This window comes from Tarenaya hassleriana, unplaced genomic scaffold (assembly GCF_000463585.1).
Source record: "Tarenaya hassleriana unplaced genomic scaffold, ASM46358v1 Cleome2, whole genome shotgun sequence".
In the NCBI taxonomy this organism is placed as follows: Eukaryota; Viridiplantae; Streptophyta; class Magnoliopsida; order Brassicales; family Cleomaceae; genus Tarenaya; species Tarenaya hassleriana.
Genome location: NW_010965372.1, coordinates 1,754,146 through 1,775,601, shown reverse-complemented (window position 1 = coordinate 1,775,601; position 21,456 = coordinate 1,754,146). Strand labels below are relative to the sequence as shown.

General features: G+C 40.5%; 4 protein-coding genes across 7 annotated transcripts in view; 3 read left to right on the top strand and 1 right to left on the bottom strand.

Moving 5' to 3' along the window:
- Nucleotides 1-27: 27 nt before the first annotated feature.
- On the bottom strand, nt 28-3,922 carry LOC104811654. Of its 2 annotated transcripts, none has more exons than XM_010538417.2 (6): nt 2,829-3,921; nt 2,552-2,646; nt 2,344-2,466; nt 1,359-2,147; nt 965-1,184; nt 28-854 (listed from the first exon to the last, which is right to left on the bottom strand). In XM_010538417.2, exons 1-6 carry the CDS (start codon nt 3,121-3,123, stop codon nt 349-351), a joined length of 2,028 nt encoding a protein of 675 aa, XP_010536719.1. In that variant the 5' UTR covers nt 3,124-3,921; the 3' UTR covers nt 28-348. The 2 variants fall into 2 exon arrangements, with proteins under 2 accessions (XP_010536719.1, XP_019058013.1); XM_019202468.1 differs by having other exon boundaries at nt 424-814; nt 2,829-3,922.
- A 3,771-nt stretch (nt 3,923-7,693) lies between these two features.
- LOC104811652 (probable serine/threonine-protein kinase WNK11) lies at nt 7,694-9,537 on the top strand. Its single transcript, XM_010538415.1, has 3 exons — nt 7,694-7,802; nt 8,321-8,824; nt 8,907-9,537. Exons 1-3 carry the CDS (start codon nt 7,800-7,802, stop codon nt 9,309-9,311), a joined length of 912 nt encoding a protein of 303 aa, XP_010536717.1. The 5' UTR covers nt 7,694-7,799; the 3' UTR covers nt 9,312-9,537.
- A 3,178-nt stretch (nt 9,538-12,715) lies between these two features.
- On the top strand, nt 12,716-15,854 carry LOC104811651 (heterogeneous nuclear ribonucleoprotein 1). Of its 3 annotated transcripts, XR_771472.2 has the most exons (5): nt 12,716-13,188; nt 13,718-13,948; nt 14,139-15,273; nt 15,375-15,515; nt 15,584-15,854. XR_771472.2 is itself a non-coding variant. In XM_010538414.2 (4 exons), exons 2-4 carry the CDS (start codon nt 13,727-13,729, stop codon nt 15,386-15,388), a joined length of 1,371 nt encoding a protein of 456 aa, XP_010536716.1. In that variant the 5' UTR covers nt 12,716-12,969; nt 13,718-13,726; the 3' UTR covers nt 15,389-15,854. The 3 variants fall into 3 exon arrangements, 2 of the variants coding, with proteins under 2 accessions (XP_010536716.1, XP_010536715.1); XM_010538414.2 differs by having other exon boundaries at nt 12,716-12,969; nt 15,375-15,854; XM_010538413.2 differs by having other exon boundaries at nt 15,375-15,854.
- Nucleotides 15,855-17,141: 1,287 nt separating this feature from the next.
- The window catches only part of LOC104811650 (protein TORNADO 1), a 5,150-nt gene continuing 835 nt past the window's right edge, over nt 17,142-21,456 (top strand). The window contains exons 1-3 of the mRNA XM_010538411.2: nt 17,142-18,883; nt 18,990-20,236; nt 20,322-21,453. Of these exons, the coding sequence (XP_010536713.1) occupies nt 17,362-18,883; nt 18,990-20,236; nt 20,322-21,453 (3,901 nt within the window). The 5' untranslated portion in view covers nt 17,142-17,361. The remainder of the gene's footprint in view (nt 18,884-18,989; nt 20,237-20,321; nt 21,454-21,456) is intronic.

Below are 21,456 nucleotides of genomic sequence, written 5' to 3'. Positions count from 1 at the left end.
GTCTGAAAATGGAAAGAGATCGTGAACTTAGGATACTTACTTGCATTACGTGCTTATATCTTCTTAAAACTGATACAGCTAGGAGCAACATGTCCAAAGACGAGTCTTGTGTTACAAATGACTTGCCCTAACAAACGTAGCTTAACCTAAATTCCCATTCCTAAACTCCTATGCTTACATTGGTTAAACAAACACAGCCACCAAAATCTAGCCCCTTCAATTTCTGTACAGCCCACCCCTCCCTCGAGCCAAACGAAGTCAAGCCAAAAAAAAAACCCTGCAAGCTATGTCATTATATATACATAAATATCAAAGTTTCTGAATCGAGGCACATACCTAGTGCTGGAATCAGTCATCATTGTATATTTTCGCGGGCGTGGTAGCGGTCTTTGAAAGGACACTGGCCAATCCTGGCTTGCTGCCTTTCTCATAATTAAGTGTAACATCGCTCTCATCTATGATGTTTACATGGTTGACACCCGTGTTAATGTAGTTACTTCCAGCCTCTTTATCTTCATCTTTTGAAGATTGGTTTTGGACATTTTCCACACCATCCCCACCGTCCTTTTTCTCTTCGTTTGTTTCCATCAGAAGGCTATACCCTGAACCATCATCACATTGAGGGTATTCAAGTTTTGCTTCTTTATCGGTATTTGCCATAGCAATTGGCTCCATTTTGCCATCTTTTGCAAGAATGGTTGACACCATGGACACCTTGGCTTCAGGACTAACAGCAGAAGACATGATAGAAGAGAGTATTTCGGGTTTAGGATCGATATCAACCCAACCGTCTCCAACCCAATCCCTGGAGATCCTGAGATCATTTTTGTCCATGTTCAAGAATAAGTTTTCCCCTAACATCATGATAAGAAAATGACTTGTTAGTTCTATTAAAGAAAAGAGAAAGTGTGTTGCCCTAAAATGAAAGCAGGGGAAAAAAATAAAAAAGTATGTGACAATATACCAGGGACGTAAATTTGCAGGCCCGATGTGATGGGGTTGTCAATTGCTGTTACAACACCTTCCCACCAACCATCACTCCACCAAGCATCAACAGCTGTACCGACTGTGGGAGTAAAGTCTGCTCTTTTAGCATCAGGGAGAGCAGGCCGGATCGTTGGCCGGTTAGAGGACCTCATTCCAAGCTTATCAGGCATAGCAAATTTAACAGCCGGCACAAATTCCTACTCAAAATAAAGGAAAAAAAATGGTACTTATCATTAGCAATTAGGCGACAAACACAAATCATGTTAGAAACCAATTGATAATTTAGCTTTTGATTATATAGTTATTAACTTCAATGGTGTAACAGGTACGGAAAATTGAAATAGCTAAAGTCTGTGGGAACAATAACATACCTCAAGGTTTCCATATCCATCCTCATCCAGTATATCATCATACTGGACTTTTATTAGTTTCCTGGACACTTCCAGAACAGTGCATCTAAACCAGCATCCCCTTATACCACTGTCTTGACACAGCAACTCTATTTTCGCATCAGCCTTAACAACTCCATTGTAACAAGGATGTTTCAGTACATGGGTTGGAGGAAGAAATCCTTTGTCTTCTCTGCCACGTTTGAGTTTCTTGCGTGAAGATTCACTGGTCACCAATCGATAGTCAGAAATCCGTCTCACTTGTTTTTTCTTGGTCCTCTTTGTACCTGTCTTTGTTTTTTCATCTTCACTCTGCTCTTCCTCCTCCTCTTCATTGATGGAGCGATCTACAGGTTCAACCTCCAATAAAGGGGCAGAACTCAAGCAAGACATAATCGGTTGGTCAAAGTACCCGCGCAATCTACTCAAGTCAAAGGGTTTGACTTTGTTGTTCCTGAGTTGCCTAAAGCACATGTGTACCCTCGCTAACAAAGAATTAGGAAAAGAAGCCAAACACTCCTCGTAATGCTCCCGGGTTAAGATAGTGGCAGGACCATCAACACATTCTGCACTGATGACCTGCGAGTGAGGGGTGATGAAAACCTCTTTTGAATTTCGGTTTTTGACAGAAACTGCACCCTTCCCTTCTTCGGTGTAATGAAACCATCTCACTTTAACCTTTTTCAGGCCTCTCTTGTCCTCGTACATATCTTCGAGATATGCCACATTATGGCCCTCCCACTTATCCATTATAAAGACAAAAGATTGAACCTGGAAAGCCAAAATAAGGGAAATATGACTGAATGAATCCAAGTCCCAACAAAATTCAAAGCACAACACTGTATAAAAAATGCAGGTGCATGGAAATTCAAACTACTTTAGAATTCAGGAGCTAAGCAAGCATAGCCATGCCATGTCCTTAGCAGCGATTAGAATAGAGGGTTTAAGAGTCTGAGGTTCAGCTTACCTTTATCGTCGTACCATTCCTGCAAAAGGATGGGTAATGTTTGAGCTGCTTACCACACATCCAAGAAGTTCCTGACCACACGATCTCCCAATTATGTACACTTAGGTTCACAGGAAGACGACCCTGTTAGAGAATTTTCTCCATAAGCATTACATTACAGGTAACAAGAACATAATGATAATTCTACGGGAAACAAGAAGATAATTACCATCTCATCAGTTGCTTGAGTCCGTTGAACAGTGGCTCCGTTACTTGGAAATGTTGGAGAACCATTAGGTTCCTCCGAATCACATTTAGGCGATACTGAAGAACAATAGAAGCAAGTTTGTCAAATACAAAGTTAACAGATACCAGTTCATATAGCTACGAAGAACCCATTCATCACTTCAACATCCCTTTCAAGCAGCAAGCGAATCACTGTATGGAACAACATGAGCTAATCATGCAGAAGAATGATCATTGAGATATAAAGGTAGGGACGTTACTCGACCAGTTGCCTTGTGAATTTTGCTTAGACAGCATTGAAGTGAGCCAATCTACAACCTCTCTTCTTGATCTCCATTTGAAGCCAGCATGAATTGAATTCTCAGCACCATGAACACGCACAAACTCCTCTGAAACAACATAAAACATGTGCCTAACACTTCTCTCGGTACCAACCACAGCCAGGATGGATTCACCGGAAGAATCCTTCAGAAAATAATGAACAACTCGGTTTCCACGCTCCTGTGATACAAAATGTTCCTTCCACTCAACGAAGTGGTGGCCATTCTCATACATCTTTTAAGCTACAAGGGCTAACAAAAGCACCAAACACAAGGCGCAGAACCCTTCTTACATCACATATGAACTGCCAGCAAAAAGACAACAGCCATAGTTTTTGATGTCCCGTGGAAACCCTAAGGCAAGTTCTCAACTTTCAAAAGCCTTCCAATGCATACTTGCCCTCTAAAACAATTTCTAAGAGAAGATTAAAAAAAGAGAAGTATTATCTAAACGATCGAAGCATTGATCAACTAAGAACTAAGGAGAAAGAGTAAGCCGTGGATTTCTCTGCCGATTTCCAGCTTGGGGAATCAAATAACCCTGACGAAGAAGAAGTGGGGATTAGAGAAAACCGAGAAGATCCCAGAAAGCGGAGAGTTGCGAAGATCTAGCGACAGATCAGAGACGAAGTCTAGGAAAGAGGGATCCAAGCTCGAGAGCGCCGACAGGCACCAAGTCACAGCTTTGACTGCGTTGATCAGCAGAAGCATCACGAAGACGCGATGGGCACAACAAAAGGTGGAGGTTCTACTAGTCAAACCGCCAAAAAAAATAGAAGATTCGGAGAAGAAGGTTGACGAGTGATAAGAAGCTCAAAAAAACATCGAAAATTTGAGAGCAAGAACATATTTCGGAGACTGGATCAAGGGTATGCAGAGAAAAAAGGATGGAGAGGAAGAAAACAAGGTCCGATTGAGGTTAAACCGAAGAAAATGGGGCATTTCCATGGATGTTCTCACGAGATGCAGGAGTTTGGCAAGCAGCTACGAGAGAGAGAGAGAGAGAGAGAGAGAGAGAGAGAGAGAGAAGGGAAGGGGGGGGGAGAGAGATGAAAATGTTTATTTACTGGTAGTGGTAAATACCGAAAATACCCAGAAGTTTTTGGGCCGATTGTAAATTTGTAATTTATGGGCCGTTTGTGATATATTTAAATAATTGGTAAAAAAATTTAAAGAAATGCTCTCACGCCGACTCGTCGTTTGGCTGCCGAGAAATTAAGCAAGAGAAATGTTCAAAATCATTAAATTTTCTCGAGAAGATCATTTTTTTGATGGTAAGAAACTGGGTGGGAAAATTGTAGAGGGTCGCATCGAGAGAGAGAGATCGGTTCATCTTCGTTAGCTAAGAATCTATCACGAGCAGCTGAAAGCATCAGTAACAATGGCGGGAAAAGCTTTGGTTTTAGATCTGTTGAAGAAATCTCAAAGCCGTAACTCCAAACACACCCTCCACTCCCCGCCGGCCTTCTCCTCCTCCTCCTCCGCCGTCTCAGTTCTCTCCATTGCTCCTTTCGGCTCTAGATTCCTCTTCGGGACCGGGTACGTGTTTGTTTGTGTGCATATATGTCTATGTACTTGCGTGACTTTCACTTTTTGATTTGACCTTAGTTGTTAGGGTTCATTGGGTTGCTCAGTAGAATGGTTTCAGGTTACGTGGTTTTTCTCTGTAACTGTGGTTAGGGTTTAAGGCTTAGACGGTGGGCTGTTTCCTGATGATCATTAGGAAACAATAGCTAGCTATTTTCACAGTTATCAACTACAAATTGAGATCATTAGCAGATATACACAACGAAAACTTTAGTTTATGAATCAAATTACTGTAAAGTTATAGGATCATTGAATTAGATTCGGGGAATATAGCAGTCCCAATAGACAAGCGCTTACTATAATGAACCTCAAATCAAGTTACTGAAAACCAACCCATGGTGGATTCTACCAGACTACAGTTGACGAATTCACTCAACTCTTTAGGCCGAAGTTTGCCATAGCCAATGCCATCGGGTTGAATGGAACACGTAAACTATGCCCCGTCATATCATGTGTCCGAGCATGTATAGACTATAGATATAGCTTGACTCATGCTCATCCTAGGACCAGAACAATAAGCAAGCGCTTTTGTAATAGCTTCGTAGTGTCGGTTCTGTTATGACTTGCTACCAGACTACAGTTGTGACCACTCGGCGAATCCTTGAAAGGCTGGCTTTGCATTATGCCTCGCATCGCATGGCATGGAAACGTCTAAAGGGTAAATATCAAGACTACATCTTTTTCGGGTCCTTTGCTATTGCAAAAGAACTGATCACACTATGATATATATGTGTAGATTGCGCCTCAGTCGGCTACGCGCAAGGCAGAGAGAGGATGTCCCATTCATGTGTACATCTTTAGAGTCAGCAGAACAACTCTCAGAGGTACAGCAGTTTGATACATGTCGAAATGCCAAATCCCAAATGCTTATTATGATGCACAATTATGGAATCTTTGTTTATGGCAGGACACTTACCAGGTGTTGCAGGAGAATGGATAGTCCAAGTGGGTACAGAAACATACCATGTTTCACCCCTTGTATCAGACCCGACAAGGAAGAAGAGGACGAGGTCGAGATTTCAGAGCAAGCTAGGGTTTTCGGGAAGAAACTCGCCGGTATTACAGTAAGATGTGGTGCTTCCTTAGTTTTCGCTGCTATTAGAGCCGGCATCTGCTCCTGCATCATGCGTCCCTCCACCTGACAGTGGATTGGTAAGCCCTCACTACAAAGTACAAAGAAGAAACAACAGAAGTTGGGGTTTTTCTTCCATTTCCCAGTTCTGATGCTATGTTTTTTTTTTGGGTGAACCGGCTGTGCATTGGATGACTTGGCTGGTCCAGTTATTCTTCGGTCTGATATCTAAATCCCTGTCGGAAAACTCTGTCTACAAGATGTTCCAAGAATCCTGGAGCTTGTTTCTCAACTTTGAGCACCTTGCTTGAACAATATGGGAGACACCGTAAGGTTGGAACTACTCTGTGAACTCATCATCCACAATATGGGAGACACCAAATGATGCAGGACTGGCTGACAAGTCGAATGCATCCGCCACTCAAAGTGTTATAACAGTACAATATATGTAGATCTTTTTATATTTATAATAGTTGTGCTTGGAAAATAAAAAAATAATTCAAGTATATATTCTAGACGAGTTTTATTCGAGGATATATTCTAAACGAGTTTTTATATATATTTTATTTGCCACGAATTAGATTCAATTAATCTTACTATGCTTTATGCCAAGCTGGAATCTTCTTTTGCTCGTCACTTTTTCGTTGTCACGAATTTTCAATAAATTTGTTAAAAATATATTTTATTCAACCCAAAAGTGAGTTTTTCTTTTTTATTTTTACATCACTTAAGACATTTACCATAAAAAATTTGAGATACTGAAATAGATTAGTTCATCTGTTTTGCGTGAAGAATAGAGATGTTTTAGATTAATACTGAGATATATTTTTTTATATTGTAGCCATTTTGGGTTTCTATTGAGGTTCGATTTAGTTATATTGGAATTCGATTATAGAAAAATTATAATCATTCAGTTTTATATCTGTTTTGGTTAAAATTTGGTTTTTTACCGGAAAAAAAAAACTCATTTTTCAAATAAAATTTTAGGTTTTCAATTATTTTCTAATTCGGTTTGATTTAATTCGATTTCAGTTTTTTTAGATTTAGATAACCAAATGGTCACCTCTAATCGAAGTTATGAATTAAACGTTATATTTATGAATAAAAGAAATTGATATATCACGTGCAATATAATGCATTGGAAGAGAAGCAAGGAACCAAGTGGAGAAAAAACTTTAGATGTGAATTAACGTGATTGAAGAAGATATATGACCTCCCCACTTTGTGCCAAAAAGCTTATAAATCAATTCACAGGCTTCACAAGTCTCAACACATAGCGCCATTCTTCAACCAAATTTTTTTTAAACAAAAAAAATATACTAATCAATTTCTCTATGCACTTGGTTATTCCATATACATCATTTCCAAACACGGGCTTGATATCAAGTGGAAGAATCGGGCTGTCATAACCAATAATGTCCGTCATATTTCATTCCTTATTAACCTTTGATCATATATTATAAATAAGTTATGGAATGCAATAAATTTCCGGCGTTTATTCATGTTGTTCCATGTTTTTTTATTGGGTAAGATATTTTATAGGAATTATTTATCTTATATTAGTTTAGTTCAAATTTATATACAACACAAAAATTATTTATTTTTTGTCACACGCCATGATGGAAAATTCAAAAGCCCAACACGCGCCTGAGGAATCGGAGCCGCCTCCCGTACTCCTGTATTCTCGGAACTGGAAAATCTATTAGCTTTATCCGTACCGTCCACGTGGCAAAAACCACCAAATAACATCACTTTGCTTAAAACGCACGGCCCAGATCTCATCTCAAGTTCGTGAGCAATAAATACATAATAAATTATATATAACGCATATTTGTCACGATTATATATATATATATATATATATATATATATTGTTAATGGAGAAATTAAAATCGCAAAAGATATTAGTATTGTTGGTATCATCGGTAATTTGGTATGTATTTATCCTTATTCCCTTTTCCAAAAAATTGAAACTCGCAGAATCAACATAATCAGGAAACAAAATTAAATTCCTTCTCTCTTTAGATTTTATTCAACCAATCACAGTCGAGGATTATATATTTTACCTAATTCAAATGGAATAATAATAACACCTAACGCGCTCCACGTATAAATACGCCTCACCTGCCAAAACCCTTGCGTTTTTTTTCTCTCCTTCAAGTTCATCCCTGGTTCTCTTCTCTTTCACTGCAAAGCAAGCGCTAACGGGTTTTCCTGTTCCTGATCCTTCTCGTTCGTCTCGATCCTCTTCCATGGTAAGTTCTCCCAATATCTCAAAGTGTTTATGAGTTCAATTCTCTTCGTTTTCGTGTTCGAATCTGGTGAAGTTTCCGGAATTTAGCAATCTAGAGGGGTTTTGCCCTGTTTTTGATCGAATTGTCTCCAGAAATTGGGGTTTTTTCTCCTTTACCGATCTGATTTTATATATATATATATATATATATATATATATACGAAGTTTAGTCAGCTTATTCGATCTGGTACTCGGAATGAATTCCGGATTTGATCGCGGTATTCCCTTGACATGGACTTGGCATAGTAGTGTAGATTCGCCTTCTTCGTTTTTTCTGGTAAATTATGTTGATGCATTCAACAGATCAGTATTGTTCTTATCTCCATGTTTTCATATATGCTTGCACTATCAACCAATCTGTGTTGTTTTGAAGTTTTTCCGGTAACTTGTATAATCAAATCCATGTTCCGGTTCCCTGTTTTGCGAATTTTGGTTTGGAGATTGATCAAAGTTTCAAAAAAACAATTCTAACCCCAACAGATGACGTGTACGATTTCTGAGCCGCCTGATAATGACTCCGAGAACTTTGCGGAGGCGGATATGACCGAAAGATACGGCCGGTACGATGAGCTGCTCGGCTCCGGTGCCGTGAAGAAGGTTTACAGGGCCTTTGACCAAGAGGAAGGCATAGAAGTGGCGTGGAACCAAGTCAAGCTGCGGAATTTTTCCAACGATCCGGCCATGATCGAGAGGCTTTACTCTGAGGTGAGGTTGCTGAAGACTCTCAAGGACAAGAACATCATTACCCTGTACAAGTTCTGGAGCGACGAGAGCCGAAACACCTTGAATTTCATCACTGAGGTCTGCACCTCGGGGAATCTGAGGGAGTACCGGAAGAAACACAGGCACGTCTCGATGAAAGCGTTGAAGAAATGGTCGAAGCAGATCTTGAAGGGTTTGAATTATCTCCACACTCATGAGCCCTGTATCATCCACAGGGACCTCAACTGCAGCAACGTGTTTGTCAATGGCAACACCGGCCAGGTAACTACCGACATTGAATGTGGAGATAAATTCAAAACTCTTGACCGGTGCCTGATAAAGTTTTGTGTCTTGACAAAACCAGGTAAAGATTGGCGATCTGGGCTTGGCTGCAACAGTGGGGAAGAGCCATTCAGCCCACTCGATTCTCGGGACACCCGAATTCATGGCTCCCGAGCTATACGACGAGAACTACACTGAGATGGTGGACATATACTCGTTCGGGATGTGCGTATTGGAGCTAGTGACACGCGAGATTCCATACAGCGAGTGCGATAGCGTAGCGAAGATATACAAGAAGGTGTGCAATGGTGTAAAGCCAGCGGCTCTGAACAAAATCAAGGATACAGAGGCTAGGGCATTCATAGAGAAGTGCATTGCTTCGAAGCCGGAAACCAGACCCTCTGCAGCTGAATTACTCCTCGACCCGTTCTTTGACGGCATTGCTGATGGAGAAGAAGAAGATGATGACGAAAACAGACAAGACTAACCCCCCAAAAAAAAAAGTAAGTGACTTTAGTTTTAGTTGAAGTTAAGGAGCCATCTATTTTTTGTTTCATGGCTCAAAGGGTTGGGGTTTCCCCCCATCTTTGTGTGGGTTTTCTTTTCTTTTCTTTTTTGCACATAGGAACTTCAGATTCAATATTTAACCATTGTTTCTTCGTTTTATTTGAGGGAATAATACGTTTTCTTGGGATGTAATATAAAGTCAAATCTTTTTATAATGCATAATTTAAATACATTCATACACGAGATGATTATAAGAAGAAAGTATTGTTGATATATATATATATATGTATGTATGTATGTATGTATGTATATGTATGATGTGAACAAGTGTATTATGTATGTATCATAGAGAAAACGAAGGGGAAAACGGTGTTTATATTTGAGTCAACGTTAAATAAATTTGAATTATGACCAGATCATAAATAAAAAATATATTTTGGTAAAGTTAACGGGTGAAGAAAAAAGATATATAGATTTATTTGTACAACTTTGAAATTAAAATAATGAATAGTGAAAGATTAAATATGTGTAGTAAACGTTTTAGATAACGGGGTTTGTCAAGTTGATCGCCTTTGTCCGTTGACAAGCTGTGTCGCCATACCAATCTTTTATGCCTTCTTGTTTTCCTTTTTTTTTCCTTTAAAAAACAATCCTCTATTATTTAATTATTTGTAATTTTTATGCCAACTTCTTCACAAGTTGTCTTGTCCCTCTGTCTCCAATATATATATACACACACACATACTCAAACACACTAGATGAATACATGGCTTCTAATATGTTTGAGAAAGATAGAAGAAAGAAAAGGGTAAGTTTGCTTGTAAATCTACGGGTTAGTGAACGCATGGAGTATGATATTCCTGCTACCGAAGTTCGTCACAAAACAGGTAGACAGCTTGTGTTCTGGGTTCTTATGGGGTTCAAACTCTGAAGGATCTCGAGGACATAGGATATCATGGGACTCGTGTTGCCAGCCTAAACGGGAAGGAGGGCTGGGGCTACGCAAGTTAACAGAATTTAATCTAGTCTTTCGGCTGAAGCTAATCTGGCTCTTATTCTCGAAATCGGGTTCCTTGTGGGTCGCATGGGTGAAAGAAAACATTTTCAGGAATAAGGGCTTTTGGAACTGTGAGCATTCGTCACGTTTTTCGTGGAACTTTCGGAAATTGTTGAGCATTAAGGATTTGGTAAAGCAGATGTTGAAGTTCCAGATTGATAATGGTCAAGTAGCATCGTTCTGGCACGATCCGTGGACCGATCTGGGCCCGCTAATTGACTTTGTGGGGGAGGCTGGACCGCGCAGCTTAAGGCTACCACTGTCGGCATCTGTGAGCGAGGCTGCCACCGAGGGTTCTTGGTCCTTGTCAGGAGCTCGGAATGACAGAATCCAGCAAATGCTTGTGCACATTTCTACCATTCAACCTCCTGCACCTAGCAACCCACCTGACATAGTTTTGTGGAAATTCAAAGGGAATGACTACAGGCCGTACTTCTCCTCCTCTAGAACTTGGAATCACATTAGACTTTGTAGAGAACCAAGACCTTGGCACTCCATTGTTTGGTTCTCGGCTGGTATTCCGAGATACGCTACCCTTCTTTGGCAAGTAATGTTGCAACGTCTACCTACGAAAGATCGTCTCTGCAGATGGGGAATCACCTCGGATACGCTTTGCAGGTTGTGTAACTCGGCTGTTGAATCTCACCACCATCTATTCTTTGAGTGCAGCTATGCCTCCAACGTTTGGAGTCACTTCGCGGAGGTTTGCTGGCCCAGAATACCACAAAACACATCGGAGATGGTGGAGTGGTTAAGCAGCATGCCTAACGACCCAACCGGTGGAAGGAAGACCATTGCCAAACTATTACTTCAGATCTCAGTGTATGAAATCTGGAAGGAAAGAAACCACAGGATCTTCCGAAACATTGCCCATTCGATCCCGCATCTGCGATGGAAAGTCGACCGCGTTATGCGTACTGTCCTCCTATCTTGTAAGTGCACTCCCTCATCTGCTAATTCATCCCTCCTAGCTGATTGGTACTACCTTACTCGCTACTCGAGACCACCCTAGACATTACACCTCTGTTGTTAGACGGTTAGACTGTTTGATTATCTCGGCTATATTTTGACCATTTGTTTATGGGTTCCTTATGTATACAGTCATGGACTGGTTGTACATTTTTGCTAAAGTAATATACATCACTTTCATCAAAAAAAAAAAATATTTCAAATCTCATAATGTGTGGCCCATCATATATAAACATTCCACCATCATATGATCATTATTTGACCGACAAAAGTTTTTTTTTAAATATAATAAATTATACGATATATCTCTATCGCGGGTTCACACTGTAATTTTTAAAATATAACAATTGTTGCAAATTGTATCCAATTTTGAAAATTTTAATGGTTTGTAAAGTCAATAACTACGATGCAAATTAAACAAAAAACGTGCAAACAATGGAAAATTAATCAAATACAGAATGCTGACTTTGTACCCATCTAATTAATTGATCGAAATTTCGTGTAAACCCAAATCATTATAAATATTGAATGAGAAAAGCTAATAAAAAATGAAATTAGAAATAGAAATGTGGGTTGTCAATTAAATATAATCATGAACCCAAAAAAAATTGCAACTTGAAGTATAATTAATGGTTGAAATGCAACCTTTGGATTACTCATAAACATCATCTTGCCCAAAAAGGGATAATAGAGGTGTAAGCCTTTGAAGATGTATTGGTCCATATATTCTCCGTATAAATAAAATAAAATAAAATAAAATAATTTAAAAATTTTATCATATTGTTTTAGTCGTTTCACTTTCGTATACCCACCAACGTACCAGAAGATTAGGTGCAGAAAAAAATTGGTAGAACAATTTTTCATTAATCACATTTTTTTTAACCAAATAAAAATTATTTGATCAAATTTTCACATGATTCCATCCAACATTATATATATATATATACACACATGACGTAGGATGTAACATGATGGGCTAACATAATGTCTTTGTCTAGTCATGCCCGCAAACGTGTACACCGGAATTCGTCTGAATTTTACTAGTTCTCGTTCTTATTAGGTGAGATATGTGATTTCGCATTTCAATAATAATAATAATAATAATAATAATATTAAAGGAACCAATTCTCTTTTTGCAAGTTGGGTATTGTTCATTTATATTTTGATACGGAATTACATAATGTGACGGTCTTTATGATACTTTTAAAATTTTAAATTCCATTAAAGTTAGGCTTATGGTTTGGTTCCAAGCAAGGAATAGTCTGTATTGCTTCTGGTGAACGTGTTTTTTTTTTGTTTTTTGTTTCTGTACATTATTTAAGCTGTTGATCCATAAATAAATACAATTAAACCAAACCTTTATAACGAATATTAGGAATTTTTCTAAAATTATTTTAAATTTTTTGAAAAAAAAAGGCTTTTTAGAAGCAAAAAAGGGGGTCATCATCATCATCGTCGTCGTCGTCATTCGTCATCGTCTTCTGTCAAATCTCTCCTCCACAACCCAAAAAAGGATTCTTACAGCATAAGAATGCAAATCTCAAATCTTTCCTCCTCCTCCTATTATTATATGTGACCATTGTTCTCCTCTATTTTACCATCGTTGGCCGAGGTAAAGAATCCATTGATTTCAGTGGATTTTGTAGAGAGATTTTTGGAATAAATTAAGAAACCATTGCAGAAAATCAAAGGGCAGATTTTGAGAGAGAGAGAGAGAGAGGGAGTGGATATCATATAGGATGAACAGAACATCCTCTGTTTCAATTGTTCTTGTTCTTTTATCCAGATCTTAGATTCTCCGCGTTTCCTCATCTGGGTTACCTCCAAAATGGTGAATTTTCCTCCCTCGAGTTTGAATCTCCTTCTCATTCTTGGGTTTTTCGCCTCTTCGGTGTTCTTTCTCCCAAATGTTTCTATCTTCTTCTTCTGTTTCATTCGTCGTGTGCTTTGTTTGATTGCTCTTTGGACTGTCTGAATTTCCCCCGTGTTTTTGTTTTCTTATTGGTTGATTGAATGATCCCTGTGTCAGATTTGAAAATCATCACCCAACTCCTTGTTGATCGGGACAAGGGTCGGATCCTGTCTGGTTTTTCAGACAAAAGCATGTTTCCGCTTCTTCTCACCGCTTTCTAATTTCACGTTACCCTCATTCTTCTGGATTCCATTCTTTGATTGCGCGTTAAGCTAAGCCAAGAACTGATAGCTCCTCAATCTCAGTCTGAATTTCGAGTTTCCAAGAGATAAAATCCATCGCTTTCGATGTTTGACGAGCTGGGCAATCTCATTACGCACACTGATCCGGCCCTGAGATCAGATTGACGTGATTGTGTTCATGTGTGGATGTGTGTTTGTTTTCCCAGGAGAAAAAGATGGAATCGGATCTGGGCAAGCTCTTCATCGGCGGGGTTTCATGGGACACGGGTGAAGAACGGCTGCGGGAGTACTTCGGCAAGTACGGTGAAGTGGTCGAAGCCGTGATCATGAGAGATCGTTCCACGGGTCGTGCCCGTGGATTCGGATTCATCGTTTTCTCAGATCCTTTTGTTGCTGAGAAAGTGATCATGGAAAAACACATGATCGATGGTCGCACGGTTAGTCAATTCTTCTTCTTCTTCTTCTTCTTCTTCTTCTTCTTCTTCTTCTTCTTCTTCTTCTTCTTCTTCTGGTTTCTGGAGCAAGATCGTAACTTTCATGTCCTAAACTAAGCTAAAGTTCTGAATTTTACTGTGTTAAAGGCTGACTTTACGGAAAGGATGAATCATTTGATCGGTTTTCTTTCAGGTCGAGGCGAAGAAGGCGGTTCCACGAGACGATCAACAAGCGCTGAAACGACACGCCAGTCCCCTACACCATACGCCGTCGTCGTTGTCGCCTGGACATGGTGGTGGACGGACAAAGAAGATCTTTGTCGGAGGTTTACCGTCTACAATTACCGAGGCCGAGTTCAAGAACTACTTCGATCAGTTCGGTTTAGTTTCCGACGTCGTGGTAATGTACGATCACAATACGCAGAGGCCAAGAGGCTTCGGTTTCATCACTTACGATTCCGAGGATTCCGTGGATAGGGTTCTACACAAAACCTTCCACGAACTCAACGGTAAAATGGTCGAGGTGAAGAGGGCAGTGCCGAAAGAGCTTTCCCCTGTTCCTAACCGAATCCCTGTTCTCGGGCACGGTAACTTCGGAGGTTCGAATATGTCTCCTCCTGCTAATAGCTACTTCAGTAATTTCTCTCCTGGTTATAATGTGAGCTCGGTTGCTCGGTTTAGCCCCATTGGTAGCGGTAGTAGAACTGTGTTTCCTGGTTTCGGGCTTGGTCTGAATCCTGAACTGAGCTTGGATCCGAGCTATGATGGATCAAATTCTTCGGTCGGAAACACTTTCGGGTATGCCCGGATTCCGAGCAACCATTACTACAATGGCAATGGCGTAGCCTCGCCTAACCGTTACAACATTCCAATCGGGTTTAACAGGACTGACCACCCTCCCCGTGTTTACAACACGAGCAGCCGAGACATGTGGGAAAACAGGACGGACTCTGCTGTCTCGGGTTGGAACCTCGGTGTCTCGGTTGGAAACAACAGAGGGAACTGGGGACTTTCTTCTGCTGCAAGCGATAACAATGGCTACGCGAGAAATCTCGGGACAGGTTCTGGATTTTCCGCGTCTTCTTCCTTCTCGGGAACGAACGGGTTTGAGGGTTCTATCGGAGAATTCTTCAGAGGCGGCTCGGTTTACAGCGACTCAACGTGGCAGCAACCACCTCCTCCTCCTCCTCAGTCTTCTCATGAGTTAGAGATTGGATCTTCTCGTCCATTCAGCTATGGCATTGGCAATGTAATCTCAGACCCATCTGCCAATGTCTCAGAAGGTTACAATGGAAGTTACAGTGTCGGAAATAGACAAACGAACAGAGGTACATTGCCATGTCCGATCGAGTTCTCCGCCATTATAGCTCGCCTCGTGAAGAACACAAGAACAGTGTTTGACCCTCTATGCTGATTTTCGTTTTTTCAGGAATCGCGACATAGGTGTGTGATCAAACAAAAACTGATGAGATTCGTAGATGAGCCGCCATTGCAGAGTTCTTCTTCATCTGATAATGTCGATTAGGGTTCTTGTTCATCTTGGAGAGAGAGAGAGAGACCAAATTTCACCGTAAGTTCCGCGAAATCTGTTTTTTTTTTCTTTTCTCATTGGCACAAACAAAAAGTGATTTTTTTTAGATCGTTGTTTATGGGAGACAAATTAAGATCAGATCTTAGAGACAAAACACAACAACAACAACAGTGAGGAAGATGAAGATCTGCTTCTCAGCAGCTCCATAGCAAAAGCCAGACCGTAGATTTTTTAGGATCTTTTTTTTTTTTAACTTGAATCGATAGAGATTCCTGATGTTGTTTGCTCTGTTGTTTGTAGTAATTTTATCCTTTGATGATCGAATTGTTCATGAGGAAGACACTCTGATTTTATTACTTTGGTAATTTTCGTTTTTCATTTGATTTGGGTGTATAAATAAATAAAAAGATTGTTTTGCTTTTATTATTATTATATTCCACACTCCCGAATCATGTGATATTATCAAAATATTCACAGCCATTTTCTATCACAGTATTCAAATCAGCTTTGGAGATTCTACGTTTGGACCATTTTGTTTTTTTTTTTTTTTTGGATTTTGGAATTACCAAAAACTGATATCTGGAGCGCATACCTATATGAACGTATATTAATAAACAATTCAAAGAGTTTTCAGCTTCTATTTAAATTTTTTAATTGTGTCTAGTATTTTGGAATATATATATATATATATATATATTTGTTGACTACGAGTGCATGAAAATGATTAGTAAAATACAGGTTTTGGGCTGGATTCGTTGGGCCCCAATGGGCCCTACATTTCTCTAGGCGGTGCCGCCATCAACGGTAACAAAAAGGGTACAAAAATGTAAAAAATATTTCTTCTGTTCACTAAAAGAAAAGTTTCTCTCTCTCTATATATATATATATATATATATTATATATAGGTAGATATACGTGTATTGTGTTTATATGTGCATGTATGTGATTAGTAACATCTCCCTGTTATATACAAATTCTATTTTAATTTACATTATTTACAGACAAACCAGGTCGATATTATATTTAATATTATTATTTCCATTGATGCTTGAAAAAATTATAATTGAATCGCTAATTATTTTTATAGTGACAAATTTTAAAAATATTTAGCTGAACGTAGAAACTTTTTTTTACTATAAAAAAAACAAATTTAAAAAATAGTGTAGTGAATAATTCGTAAATATTTAAATAGCGTTCGACATTTGGGCCCAACTGGAAATTATGTCCAAAAAAATTTGGGTACTGTAACTTTCTTTTCTATTTATGTATATATATATTTTTAGGGTTCCAAATGGGAAAGGAAGACAGAGATGAGCAAAAGTCGCTGTTTCAGAATTATCGTGTCTGATTTTCAAATTTATATTTTTATTTAAAAAATATAATAGTAATATAATTTTCAAATTAGGTTTTTTTATTAGAAAAATATTTAGAAAAAGATTGAACTTTACATCATATGGTATATAAAAGTAAAATGTGGTATTTATGGCGAGAAATAATATTTATTATCTGAATATTTTTTTGGCACCATTTACATATTTTTTAAAGATACTAACTACAAATAAAGTAAATACAAACTCATATATCGTTCGTATGCGAGGAAAAGAATGAACTTTTACAACGAATAACTTTGACCACAAGTTTAGAATAGAAAACGTTTTTAAGTATTTATTCAATGGCCCAATATTTTACAATGTTATCAAAATCAATACCTTTAGTATCAAAATTCGAAAAAGTAACCCTAAATAAAGAGTAAAGTAAAGATTAAAGCAGCAAAACCCATCCGATAAAAATTCATTTTTACAGTTTCCATCAGAAAGTTGTCTCCCCAAAAATTCTTGAGACCAAAGCTGATTAATTTCCACTTTGCTTTAATCCGTGTCTGAAAATGGCATCAGACCAGAGCTTGAAGGATCTTCAATGGTTTCTCCAAACAATCAAAGACCCGCAGCAGAAAACCCTAAACCTCCACAACATCTCCTTCTTCGTCATTTCCGGCAACACTTCACACTGCCACGAAGAAACGGAGACCTCCATGAACATAAACATCACCAGAGACAACCTCTCGTACCTTTGCCAGATCTTCATCGAGTTGGCGACAACCTTAGAAACGCAGACATCGCTTCGGAACCTGGAGTTCAACGGCATTGAATGGGAAGCGGAGCTGCTGCAGAGCCTGGGTTTGTTACTTGACAACAGCTCGCAGATAAAGCAGCTTTCATTCAGACAGAACAGGTTCAGTGAAGAGTGTCTGATCGAGCTATCCGAAATCCTGAGGAGGAACGCTGTAATTCGGGAGGTTATGTTCATGGAGTCGTCCATTGGGTGCATTGGAGCTACACTTCTCGCTTCTGCTCTCGAGGTGAACGATTCGTTGGAAGAGTTGCAGATATGGGAAGATTCTATCGGGTCGAAAGGAGCCGAGGAGCTTTCGAAGATGATCGAAGCGAACTCGAAATTGAAGCTTTTGACGATTTTCGATTCGAGTCCCATCACAGCGACGCCATTGGTATCAGCTGTGTTGGCCAGGAACAGAGAGATGGAGGTTCACGTCTGGAGCGGAGATCATAAACGAGACAGAAGCTCGAAAGCTGTTGAGTTCTTGCCTGAGGACAACACGCTGAGGATCTACCAGATTGACGTGTCGGGTTCTTGCAGAGTCGCCGGAGCTCTCGGGCTGAACACGACGGTCAGGTCACTGGACATGACGGGCGTGAAGCTGAAGTCGAGGTGGGCGAAGGAATTCAGATGGGTCCTCGAGCAGAATCGAACACTGAGAGAAGTGAAACTGTCCAAGACAGATCTCAAAGACAAAGCAGCTGTTTATGTTGCAGCTGGGCTTTTCAAGAACAAGAGCTTGCAGAGTTTGAATGTCGATGGGAACAGGTTTGGTGGAGTTGGTGTTGAGCATCTGCTCTGTCCGTTGAGCAGATTCTCAGCTCTGCAACTGCAAGCCAACATTACTCTAAGATCGATCGCATTCGGTGGACCGAAGACGAAAATAGGAAGAGATGGGCTTACAGCAATCTTGAAGATGGTAACGACCAATGAAACCATTACTCAACTTGCCATACACGATGATGAAGGTTTGAGACCAGATGATTTCATAACCATTATCAAGAGCTTGCAGAAGAATGCCTCTCTGAGACGGTTTTCATTGCAAGGCTGCAAGGGAGTACGAGGAGAGAGGGTGTTACAGGCAATAACAGAGACTTTGCAAGTCAATCCTTGGATTGAAGATCTTGATCTCTCAAGAACTCTGCTCCAAATCTCCGGGATGGCAGATGGGATTTATCAGAGGCTCGGACAGAACGGGAAGACAGATGAACCTGAGACAGATTCACTCAAGGACATGCCCCTTACTGAACCAAAGAGCTGCCGTGCCTTCTTCTGTGGACAAGAATATGCAGGTAATGCCGTAAAACTCCTCCCTAATCTGTAGTTTTTGCATGCATGGCTTCAATCTTGGAATCTGGTAGGAACCCAATTGCCGACGATACTTCTTCTTACCTGCAGGTAAGACGACGTTATGCAACTCGATAGTGCAGAGCTTCTCTTCCTCGAAGTTTCCTTACGTTGAACAAGTGAGAACTCTGATGAACCCAGTGGAGCAAGCTGTTAGAACAGCTGGGATGAAGATCAAGACTTTGAAGGACGAAGACACGAAAATATCGATGTGGAATCTCGCAGGCCAGCATGAGTTCTATGCCCTTCACGATCTTATGTTCCCGGGCAATGGGAGTGCGTCCTTCTTCTTGATCATATCGAGTTTGTTCAGAAAGCCAAACAATAAAGAGCCTAAAACACCGGCGGAAGTTGAGGAGGACCTTCAATACTGGCTCAAGTTCATAGTTTCCAACTCACGAAGAGCAGTCCAGCAATGTATGAAACCGAATGTCACTATTGTCCTCACACATTTTGAAAAAATCGGCCAACAATCACAAAGCTTTCAGGCAACTGTGGATTTGATACAGAGACTCAGAGATAAGTTCCAACCTCTAGTTGACTTCTATCCAACTGTGTTCACAGTTGATGCAAGGTCAACTGCTTCAGTGAGCAAACTCACTCACCATCTTAGGAAGACAAGCAAGACCATCCTGGAAAGAGTTCCCCGGGTTTATCAGCTCTGCAATGACATGACACAAATCTTGTCCGACTGGAGATCAGAGAATCATAACAAACCCGTGATGAGATGGAAAGACTTTGGAGAGCTCTGCCAAGTTAAGGTTCCTTCCCTGAGGATAAGGTCTCGCAGTGATAACAAAGAGGTCGTTGAAACAAGACGGCGAGCCATTGCCACCTGTCTTCACAATATGGGAGAGGTGATTTACTTTGACGGGTTGGGGTTTTTAGTACTGGACTGCGAGTGGTTTTGCAGCGAGGTTCTTGCTCAGTTGATAAGACTTGAGGTCAGAAAGCAAAGCACTGGGGAGAGGAGAGACGGGTTTGTCAGCAGGCAAGAGCTGGAGAAGATTCTGAAAGGAAGTCTACAGAGACAGATTCCCGGGATGAGCTCAAAGGTCTTTGAGAATCTCGATGCAGGTGACCTCGTGAGGATGATGATGAAACTAGAACTGTGCTATGAACAAGATCCCTCCATTCCAGATTCTCCTCTGCTTATTCCATCGATCCTCGAAGAAGGCAGAGGAAAGCCTCAGAAGTGGCCGGTAAACACAACTGACTGTGTCTTTGCAGGCCGCCATCTCCAGTGCGATGATTCAAGCCACATGTTCCTCACACCTGGTTTTTTTCCACGTTTACAGGCAAAACTTACTGTTCTATCAATGCTGTCTCTTTGTCCTTCGCTTCCAGAACTCACAACTCAACTAATCTGCTTTGTCTGGACAGGTGCATCTTCACAACAGGGTCATGGCACTGAAGAACCAACATGGAGCAACTTACAGTCTCGAGAAGTACCTCATCGCGATAACAATCAATGGAATATACATTAGAGTGGAGCTTGGAGGCCAGTTGGGTAATTACATCGATGTCCTTGCTTGTTCAACCAAGAGCTTGACAGAAACCCTGAGGCTTATTCACCAGCTCATCGTTCCTGCTATCCAGAGCCTCTGCCATGGTGTAATCCTTATCGAGCACGTTATAAGGCCAGAATGTGTCCATAACTTAACTCCCCCGAGGTTCCGCAGAACTCAGTTTCTTTCCCTGCTGCAACTAAAACAAGCATTACTGTCGGTTCCTGCAGAAAGTATGTATGACTACCAGCATACATGGGACTCGGTCTTAGACTCGGGTAAGACTGTTCTAGGAGCCGGGTTTGATTTTGCACGAGATCTTCTCTCCGACGATGATTTCAGAGAAGTATTGCAGAGAAGATACCATGACCTGTTCAATTTAGCACAAGAATTGCAAGTTAACAGCCCTGAAACTGCAGAGAGTAGTACTGTGTCGTCAGTGACCAATGATCTGGATAAGGTGGATCCGAGCTTTGGGGGAATAGCCAAGGGTGTAGAAGCAGTTCTTCAGAGGCTGAAGATCATTGAACAAGAGATAAGAGACCTGAAGCAGGAGATCCAAGGGCTTAGGTACTATGAACATAGACTTCTCATCCAGCTTCACCACAAAGTGAATTACCTTGTGAACTACAATGTCCAGATGGACGAAAGAAAAGTTCCAAACATGTTTTACTTCATCAGAGCCGAGAACTACGCCAGAAGACTTGTCACCACGATAGTTCCGGGCATGGCTGCTCTCCGGTTACACATGTTGTGTGAATTCAGACAGGAGATGCATGTGGTGGATGATCAAACTGGCTGTGATGTGATGCAGATAGATAACATGGCTGTGAAGTGCTTGGCTCCTTACATGTCAAAGTTCATGAAACTGTTGACCTTTGCCTTAAGGATAGGTGCCCATTTGGCAGCTGGAATGGGACAGATGATACCTGACTTGAGCCGGGAGATAACCCACCTCGGGGGCTCGTCTGTCATGGTTGGAGCAGCCGGGGCAGCTGCGGCTGGGGGCC